We start from the raw sequence: 11143 nt of genomic DNA on the forward strand, positions 1-11143 counted from the left end.
AGAGGGCTTCCGATTGGTCTATGAAGCTGCAGTCGGAACACCTCGCCTGAGTTCCGAATCGAACGCGCCTTTAATTAACACTCTTTTCGAAACGGAGATAAAAAAGTCAAAATATGGCGGCAATGAATGAAGAAAATGCAATGGAATCGGTGACTAAAAAACCAAAACTGCAAGACGACGACGAATCTAATCAACAAAAAGATAATCTGGGCAACATAGAAATAGTTGAGGTTTTGAACGATAATTCACGGGAGAAATGTTTGTTCTTACACACCAAAATTTCGGGAGAAGATGCTGTCGTCCTGTTGGAGAAAACCCCGTTCGACACGAAAACAATAGATCAACTCGTTTCTGCGAATACGACTTTGAAGGAAACTTTGAAAAATGATATATATTCTACATACGAAGCACAAATTCCACGTCATCTTAATGGTATGTCAAACACGATCATATTACATACATTTGTGGAAGATAGTCATCATAGTAAGTAGCTTAGGGAAATTACATATAGGGGAAAGTAGTCAAATTTCGGACAGTAATTAGAAAATACTTAAAAACTCATGAAATAGTCCAGATATTTAATAAAAAGTCACTGTAACTGACCTATGCTTTACTTTCAAATTGGAAATTAACAAGATTGAAGAACAGATATGTGAGCATTAGATCTATATATATATATTGTATGGTAAGTTTGAATGTGAATATGTGACTGCGACCTTTCCTGCGGTTGAATATACAAAAATTGAATATACAAAAATGAACTGGTCAAATGACGCAATATGGAACTCCATGTCAAACATGTCTTTTTCAGTGTGTTCATTAAACTTTTTATTTTTTCGTTTTGTTTAAACACATCCTTTTATTGTATTTTGAGTAAAGAATAAACAATACAGTGGGAATTAATCATCACTATACCTATATAAAGTTTGGTGTCCGAAATTTGAACACCCATTACTAATATGAAGGAAAGTCAATATTTTTCGTACAGCGATAGACTTTATAATATTTCAAAAACTAAGTGCTGAATTCTCTTTAAAAAGTGCCGAACATTCCAAATGCCAAAAATTAAGGTATCAATATTACCAAGTGCTGAATATCAAAGTGCCGAGGTCTCTAGTGCCGAGACGTCTATGATTCACTGCAGGTCCGTCAGGATTTATACATAAAATATTAAATGACTTTAACCAACAGTCGAACCGGTTGTTCCGTATAAACGAAAACGGCCCTGGAGCACTATTTGTTTAAGTAACTTACAGCTGATTTGCATGTGTAGGATTGATTTATTAGTATTACAATAACACATTTGAGAAAATATGAACACATCGGGTATAGGTCGAAATTGATAAAAGGAAACTCATGTTTTTTGGTCTGCTCATCGGCCAAAGCGTAGTGCTATATCAAACGGTGGAACTCGTCGACACTGTTTGGTATTACTCACTGTATAGTAACGGGATCCCGCCCCGGTTGTTTGGTATCTACTTCTGGAAATATCGTACCCAAACAAATGAGAGGGGTACGTGCTAAATCGCTTTAAAAACTCGATATTATTTCATTTGTTTATTTAAACCTATCAAAAATTAGAACAGTGAAAGCTTAAAATTTTAATATGTCCAACCATTGTATGTGAAAATGAGAATAAAGTCTCAGTTTGTATTCAAACATGTAACCTGGATGGTATTTCCATGCAAATCTGAGAAAAATGCGTGAGAATATGAACATATCTCAAGATATCGGATACTTTTCTTTAAGGTAAGATGTTGAATGAAGAATTAGGATAGAACAAAAACTATCTATCACTTCAAATTTATCATAATTATATCCTGTGTGCCATAATCGATGATGTTTAATGAGCATGTTATGACTATAGTGTACGTGTTTGGTACGTACAAAATTCCGGTTTGGTATTCATTACTATACGGTTTGGTATAACAGCCTGGTTAAAAATTTGAATCACAAATAAAAACATAGGATAACTTAAGGACAGTATTATCAGTCAAATTATCATATTACACAGCAAGAGCCAATACATAATTACCATCATAGAAAACAATGAAATTTATATACATGTAAGTTTGTAATTCTGGTGTTTGGTAGCTGTTATATATATATATATAAAGTATGTAGCTTCGTCATATCAAAGTATATATCGGGGAAAGCTGGAAAAAAACACCACACGCTATAACAAGTATGCAACAATTTATTATTAAGCATTGTAAATACAAATCAAGTCAAGTAAAATTTACTATGATATTTTTTGGTTACTGTACCCCTAGGGGAGGAGACACATTATCTTTGTGTTCTATGTACAGATACGCATTTTATATTGATTTCCTTATATTTTCAAACCAATTTATTAACATTATAATCTCTCCCGTGATGTTATCTACATTGTACAGGGCGAAACGAACGATGCTTATTCAAGTGTTCATTTTTATGAAACCGCTTATATCCAATTCTCCATAATTTACTGGCTATGGTGTTATTTCAGTTGTTCGACTGCCCTACATCTATTTAAACAGCATTCCTATTGAAAAGAACAAGGACGTATATGAAATCCTTGGAAAGACGTATCATCAGGAATCCCTCAAGGATCCGTGCTGGGCCCACTACTGTCCGTAATATTCGTGAACGATCTACCAGAAATGTATATTTATCTGCTGATAATGCTAAAACATTCAAAATTATAAAATCATAAAGTGTTTCGTACGAAAGTAGTCTGGTCAAACCAAAAAAAAAAAAAAGATATTTCTTTCGTGTGTCCTTTTTTGCTTGTTCGTTACTTTGATCGTTTGTTCGCTCCTTCAGTAAATCGGATTTTATTATCCCCTGCGAAACGTTATGCCCTAGTTGTGCCTTTTGCTATTTCAAACCTTCCATTTTTGGTTTATTTTGTAGTCTTGGAAACTAGTCAAAATACCAAATTACTGTTTATTTTTGTCACAAGCGGTTTTTTTTTTAGTTTTACAATACACGCATTAATAACTCTTACTTTGAGCTTGATATCTGGGTTTTCATACCAACTGTGAAGCACGGGGATTATGCCACACTTTTTTTGCAGCTCCTTGTTTGTGATTCAAATTTAACTAGGTTGTTATACCAAACCGTATACAAATGGATATACGAAACCGGAATTTTGTACGTACCAAACATGTACACTATAGTCATTACATGTTCACTAAACATCATTGATTATGACAAAAAGGACGTATTTACGATAAATTTGAAGTGGTAGATAGTTTTTGTTCTATCCTAATTCTTCATTCAACATCTTATCTTAAAGAAATGCATCTGATATCTTGAGATATGTTCATATTTTCACGCAATTTTCTCAGTTTTGCACAGAAATACCATCTGGGTTACATGTTTGAATACAAATAAGGAGGCTTTATTTTCATTTTCACATATAATTGGTGGATACATTAAAATTTTAAGCTTTCACTGTTCTAATTTTTGATAGGTTTAAATAAACAAATGAAATAATATCGAGTTTTTAAAGCGATTTAGCACGTACCCCTCTCATTTGTTTAGGTATGATTTTTCCGGAAGTAGATACCAAACAACCTGGACCGGATCCCGTTACCATACAGTGTTACTTAGCATTACAAACCAGGTGAGCGATACAGGCCCTCTGGGCCTGTTGTTAAGTTTTGAGGCTGTTTGTGAAAAAAGTAGACTAGTTCAGTATGACTTCTTGTTATCATCTTGAATTTTAACATCTTAGCTTTTAATGAAGACCAAAGCTGTAGAGATATCTGGTCTTGATAAAAATTTTTTACTGCACTCTACTAAATTACTCAATTTTGCATCAAGGAGGAGTTCCTTACCTTTCACTATATATTAGTCTATTGTGGGTCTTTGACTTATCAGCAAGCTAAATACCTATGGTCTGCTAGTTTTACTTCTGCCAGAGTCACAGGCAAAGCAAATATTCATTTGATGTGTCAGTACATTATTAGTGATGTCAATCAGCGTTTGAGGCACAGCGGATTTATACAGGATGTGATAACATTATTTGATAAATACAATCTGTTTTAATTTCTTTTAAAGTACATAAACTATGGATACTTCTGAAGAAAACAAAGTGAAACTCCATATTAAAATAATTGTCTCAACCTATGAGAACACAGAGCTTCAACTTCGATAAAGCAGCGATAAAGATTTTGCAAGGTTTATATACGTACACAACACAGACAAATAACAGTATTTTCTGCCAAATACAATCAAATAAGCTGAACACTTGAATTTTGTGAGACATTGTTATGAAAATACTGGTGTGTAATCCATATACAGATGTGATACATGTAATTATATAAGAGTTTGTGTATCGTGTGACAAATCATATCCAGATGCTGTGCTACATCTAGATAAGCAATGCTCATGATCAGCCACTCAAATATTCAGAGATTCCTACCTAAGTTTTTTAAAGGAAACTTATCATGAACTCACTACATACTTCTCAAACTTAACTGATGAACAGATGCTACACACAAAAGAAGACATATTACTAGGTAGGACGCCTCAGATTTATGAACACCTAGCTTGGTATTCCGGAGGAACGAATACATGAACTCCAAGTGTTAGGAACTTACTTTCTGTGCCATTGTATCCCATCAAAAACTGACTTCAATGCTTTATATAACCGCTATATGCCTATTTAGATCATGTTACTTATGACTAGAAAGCTTAATAATTACTATTTAGAAGTTTATAGTACTATATAATTATATAGAACCTATTCAGTTTGATCTCAAAGACATTTTTCTGACTCTTGAAGATTTGAACTATTTAGAGCCTATACTTTAACTAATGTCATATTCAATGTCTTCAACAATTCGAGGTATATATTAGTTATACTGTCTTTCGATTGATGATTATTTAAAACTATTCTAAAATTTAATACAACTAATTGGATAGCTACAAACTGGAATCCAGAGTGACTAACTAATTAATGTTATAATTATTATTTTGTACATCTGGTCCGAAGGACCGAGGTGAGCTTATGGGATACCGCAGCGTCCGGCGTCCGGCGTCCGTCAACAATCGACTTCTTCTCCATAACCACTGGTCGGATTTCAAAAAAATTTGACTGGTAGCATCCTTATGGGCTACTAACTGAAAATTGTACAAATGATGGGGCTGATCCCCCGGGGCCTGAGGGGCGGGGCCAAAAGGGGTCAATTTGGCTATTTCCATAAACGACTTCTTCTCTGAAACCAAGCATGGTGTAGCACCCATAATACAATGGTAGCATCCTTATAGGGTGGGGATTCAAAATTGTACAAATGATGGGGCTGACCCCTCGGGGGCCTGAGGAGCGGGGTCAAATGGGGTCAATTTGGCTATTTCCATAAAAACGACTTCTTCTCTGAAACTAAGCAAGAGATAGCACTCATAATGCAATGGTAGTATCGTTATAGGGTGGGGATTCAAAATTGTACAAATGATGGGGCTGACCCCCGGGGGGCCTGAGGGGCGGGGTCAAAAGGGATCAATTTGGCTATTTCCATATAAATGACTTCTTCTCTGCAACTAAGCGTGGTATAGCACCCATAATACAATGGTAGCATCCTTATAGTGTGGGGATTCTAAATTGTGTAAATGATAGGGCTGACCCCCAGGGGGCCTGAGGGGCGGGGTCAAAAGGGGCCAATTTGGCTATTTCCATATAAACGACTTCTTCTCTGAAACTAAGCATGGTATAGCACCCATAATACAATGGTAGCATCCTTATAGTGTGGGGATTCTAAATTGTGTAAATGATAGGGCTGACCCCCAGGGGGCCTGAGGGGCGGGGTCAAAAGGGGTCAATTTGGCTATTTCCATATAAATGACTTCTTCTCTGCAACTAAGCATGGTATAGCACCCATAATGCAATGGTAGCATCCTTATAGGGTGGGGATTCAAAATTGTACAAATGATGGGGCTGACCCCCCGGGGGCCTGAGGGGCGGGGTCAAAAGTGGTCAATTTCCATATAAATGACTTTTTCTCTGCAACTTAACATGGGATTACGCTCATAATGCAATGGTTACATCCTTATAGGGTTTGGATTAAAAATTTTGCAAATGATGGGGCTGACCCCCCGGGACCTGAAGGGTGGGGTCAATAGGGGTTAATTTAGCTATTTCCATATAAACGACTTCTTCTCTGCAACTAAGAATGGAAGAGCACTTATAATGCAATGGTAGCATACTTATAGGGTTGGGATTTGAAATTGTACAAATGATAGGGCTGACCCCCGGGGCCTTAGACGGCATTAGATGCGAGGTCAAAAAGGTCAATTAGGCTACTACTTTCATATAAATTACTTTGTCTCTGAACCTATGTATTGGATAGCATATTTGTATGGTATCAATAGCATTATTGTATGGTTGTGATTTAAAATTAAACTTTGGGAGTCAATTTTGCTTATTTTTCTAATTGTCAGAGTCTTGTGATAATTACTAACAAAAAACCAGGTGAGCGATACAGGCCCTCTGGGCCTCTTGTTTAAGATATGGATATAGAGGCACGTTACATGCCTGTTTTGAAGAAAATGACGATTGTGGTGAAAATGCTGAATAGTTGGTATCTAAACATAATCAAATCTTTTAAAAATCAATTGCGATTGTTATGGAATGTACCTGAATGTTGTATTTCCGTCTGGTAATTGTTTGTAGCTGGCAGTTAAATGTTTATTAACTAAACCTGTTGTGAAATCCAACCCCTGTGTCTATGGTATGCGATGCAGTCCAAGAACCATGCTTCAGGGGCTCAATAAAACGTGTTAAAATGTGGGATTTAGTCGCAGATCACTGGAAGACTTGTGTGTTATTCTTGAAATGTGATAACTTCTCTGTCAACTGGAGTTTTAGGATTAAAAATTCTGTATAAAGTAAGTAGAGAAACATTGATTTGAAATGTTGGTGGTTTCCAAACGACCCTCGAATGCCGTGGGTTTTGACACTCGCAGAATCATTTCGTTAGGCTTATGTCACTGAAATCAGCCTGTTTGGTATTTGAGCGTATTTTTATGGAATCTATCGTTTCTAAGAATACATGTACAAGACATTGTTCCACCGGTAATCACATATAGTCTTAAATATTATGTACACATGTTATCTCATAACTATTAGCGTTCGAAAATGCCAACTTCGATGAGTGATGAACATTCGCTGCGCTCAGTAGCCTAATGTTCAGCATTTTCCCGGAGGCTTGAGGACTAAGTCAGTTTCTTCAAAATACGTGTAAAATCATCTGTAATATTCATTATAACAATTTTCTAATTTCACTTTATCAAACATTTCTGTCTGTGTTTCTAAATGTACACAGCGATAGGCCACATCCCAGAAAGTTGATTCAAAACTGAAGGAGCGGCGTAAAATAGGTTAAAATGTAAACAATTTCAAAATGTATTCTCACGCCGGTTCAGAGGTCAGCGCAACCAAGCATCTTCATTGGGAAATGAAGTGATCGTAGTTTGTACTAGTTTCATTGAGGCGGAGCGAAGTGAAAATGTAAAACCTTATTATAAATACAATCTGTTTTTTGACTTATTTGAAAAACATAAGAAAACAATTTTCTATGTCTTTTTAAAATAAAAAAAATTGTCTCATTATATAGAACACAGAGCTTCAACTTCATCATAAAAGCGATTTAAATTTTTTTACTGCCAAGTTTATTACTTCAAAAACACGACAAATAACAGTTATTTTCTGCCAAATACAATCAAATACAACACTTGAATGTAACATTTTGTTATCGAAAATTAACTGGTGTGTTACATATACTAGCATGTAAATATTATAAGTTTGGTGTCTATCAGTGTGGACAAATCAAATCCAGATGCTAATCTAGCTAAAGCAATTTGCTCTTGTCAAAAATATTCAGGATTCTACCTAAATGTTTTTTTATAGCGGAATCAATATCAAAACTCACTTTCATATTTTTCAAACTTAATGATGAACAGATGCTACACAAAAGAAAGACATAATACTATCAACCTCAGATTTATGAAACAACTTGGTATTCCGGAGGACTACGATTTACATGAACTGGTTTTTTCAAACTTTCTTTTCTGTGCCATTTATTCACAATTGACTTCAAGCTTTTATATACCAATAAGCGTAAAATAAAAGCTTAATAATTGGCTATTTCCAACTACTGTATAAAATTTAAATAGAACCTATTTTACAGTTTGATAACACTTACATTTTTTTATATCTATCGACTCTATGAAATGTAACTATTTAATGAGCTGATACATTAACTATTCAAATTCTATATCTTGAAAATTGGAGGCAAAATTAGTTATTTCCTGTTAAAAATGATTGAAAACCATGTTGATTAGAAATGCTTAATGTACTAATTTGGGATAGCTACAAAATGGAATCCAAATTGTAACTGAATTAATTATAATACTACATCTGGTCCGAAGGACAGGTGTATATGGGGGATTACGCAGCGTCCCGTCCCTGGCGTCCCGTAACATCGACATGACTCCATTGATAACTAACTGGTGGATTACCCAAAAAAATTTTGAATTATCCTTATGACATATACTCAACTGAAAATTGTACAAATGATGGGGCTGAGTTTGGCTATTATATAAACGACACTTTCTAAACCAACATTGCATATAGCATTAATAAATGGTAATTACTTATAGGGTGGGGATTCAAATTGTGTAAATGATGGGGCTGACCCCTCATGGGCCTGAGGAGCGGGGTCAAAATGGGGTCAATTTGGCCTAGCCCTATACTTTAACTAATGTCATATTCAATGTCTTCAACAATTCGAGGTATATATTAGTTATACTGTCTTTCGATTGATGATTATTTTAAACTATTCTAAAATTTAATACAACTAATTGGGTTGCTACAAACTGGAATCCAGAGTGACTAACTAATTATATTAATTATTATTTTATGTATTTGTATGAATATATTGTTTAAGATATGGATATAGAGGCACGTTACATGCCTGCATCCATAAATTATCTTATTAATCTTATTAAATCTGATTGTATTCCCTGATGTATATTGAGTCGGTTTCATTTTATTTTCCAGTTGTAAAAACCACACTTATTTGTCCTGCAACGAACAAACATCTATCCAAATACAGACAGCAAAAAACTTTTGCCGTATGTGAGACTAAAGAATTGTATGAAAATGTTACCAAGCCATATCTACAGGAACAGAAATTCAGTATACAGGTAAATATGAGTTAAAGTTGTTACCATTTTAGGTGACATTTTGTCCAAAAAAAACCAACAAAAAAACTTTCACAAAACTTTTCAATGTTGATCATGCTGTTGTAAATTAAGTTTTATATGTAACCTAATTCAAATGTGTTTTGTTTGATTCAGTGGGTGTACAATATACTGGATAAGAAGTCGGAGTCAGAAAGGATTGTTTTTGAAGATACCTGTCCCAAGGATGGTTTCATCTTGCTGCCAGACATGAAATGGAACAGAAAGGACCTGAACCAGCTCTATCTTGTAGCTATTGTTCACACAAGAGATGTTCTATCTCTTCGTGACCTTAACCAAACTCACCTACCACTACTTAACAATATTCTTACCAAGGGAACTGTGAGTAGTATATGCCCAGACTGGTAATGCTTGATATTAGTTACACGTAATTAAATCTTCATATATCAAATTTTCTTTACTTGGTAAGAAAACAGTTTAGGTAATTTCTGTAATATGTGATGTTATTTATTTTATTCAATATTCAGTATATGATTTAATTTTAATTTTTTATGATTTCACAGCTGAAATTCTAAAATGGACTATTCTATACTTTGAGCTATAAGAATCTAATTTCATCATTTGTGGTGAGTGGGTTAAATTGCTTTTAAAGGGGATGCTTATTTAGATAACAAAATGGAGTTCTTCGCAAGTCATTAAATGTGATGAATTGTGGCCATCCAGGTATCATTAATATTTTTGGTCATATCACATTTCTTTCCTATTACTTCAAGTTCTTCAACCATCACTAAAAAAGACGGATTTGTAGCCATTGTATGTGGATAATGTAGCTTCGTTGTGTTGAGTAGAATACTAAAAGTGTGCTTAGATCTCAAGGGAATGGTTTTGCCATAAGATGTTTCATGATTACAATTGCTCTGGTTGTAATATTGAATGTGTTGATCATCACTGTGCAGTGATAAATCTACTTACCCATCCTGAGTCTTGTACCCGCTCTAATACTGTGGCATTCATTGTATATGGCCATATACATTAACATTGTAGGTAAAAAAGGACACGTGAAAATATCTTAAAAATTTATCACTATTACAGTACAAAAAAACTTTATTCAACGGATTCTTCTGTATAAAACCTCCTGCTTAGTAAGACCACTTCATTAGGATTTTCAAAACAATATGATCTTTGAAGAGCGAGACCACCTGTCTATAGAGGTCATTTTTCCCTGGTCATTTGAGTGATCATCATAGACAGGTTTGATTAGGTATATATGTATAGACAGGTTTGACTAGGTATATATGTATAGACAGGTTTGACTAGGTATATGTTTTTCGTTTGTGTTTCAGGAGGCAATAAGGAAGGAGTTTGGAGTGATGTCAAGTAAATTACGGATGTATGTACACTACCAGCCATCCTACCACCATTTCCATGTCCATTTCACACACCTTGCACTGGATGCTCCAGGTTTTGAGGCAGATAGAGCTCATCTTTTACAAGACATCATTGACAATATCACAATGAAAGCAGACTACTATCAACTAAAGAGTATCATGTTTAAAGTTCGTGAATGTGATGGGCTGTACTTGAAGTACAAAGAAACTGGGTACTTTGATTAGTACATTTGTGTATATTAAAAAAAATAATGACTAGTTGTTGTATTTTCTTTTCACTCCGTCATATAAGAAGAGAAAATGCTTTTATTTTTCTAATAGTTTACATACCAATCCTATTTAAAGACGTTCTTTATGTTTTTTAAAAAATAAGTTATACCCATTTCTCTATGCAGTCAAACTGCCTGTATACATATATAAAGATTCTATTTACTTTTTTTGATACTTGCCTTCATTCTTCTCCATAAGTGCCATCCAGAGGATTTGAAATCATTGTAGCTTTTACATCTCAAAATTTGTTTTAAGTGTCTTTGAATATCAAATGGCTAAATATGGAAATAAAGAAA

At 34.6% G+C, this 11143-nt stretch overlaps 1 protein-coding gene across 1 annotated transcript; it reads left to right on the forward strand.

Moving 5' to 3' along the window:
• Window positions 1-63: 63 nt before the first annotated feature.
• On the forward strand, window positions 64-11143 carry LOC138336158 (m7GpppX diphosphatase-like). The gene is made up of 4 exons (XM_069285495.1): window positions 64-432; window positions 9047-9192; window positions 9346-9570; window positions 10533-11143. Exons 1-4 carry the CDS (start codon window positions 114-116, stop codon window positions 10800-10802), a joined length of 960 nt encoding a protein of 319 aa, XP_069141596.1. The 5' UTR covers window positions 64-113; the 3' UTR covers window positions 10803-11143.

Source organism: Argopecten irradians, chromosome 12, assembly GCF_041381155.1.
Source record: "Argopecten irradians isolate NY chromosome 12, Ai_NY, whole genome shotgun sequence".
In the NCBI taxonomy this organism is placed as follows: domain Eukaryota; kingdom Metazoa; phylum Mollusca; class Bivalvia; order Pectinida; family Pectinidae; genus Argopecten; species Argopecten irradians.

Bases quoted from the DNA above. Each gene is read 5' to 3' on its own strand.
- LOC138336158 (XM_069285495.1), top strand. From the start codon at position 114: ATGGCGGCAATGAATGAAGAAAATGCAATGGAATCGGTGACTAAAAAA. The intron at 433-9,046 runs GTATGTCAAACA...TTTATTTTCCAG, and splicing joins AATTCCACGTCATCTTAATG to TTGTAAAAACCACACTTATT. The intron at 9,571-10,532 runs GTGAGTAGTATA...TTTGTGTTTCAG, and splicing joins ATATTCTTACCAAGGGAACT to GAGGCAATAAGGAAGGAGTT.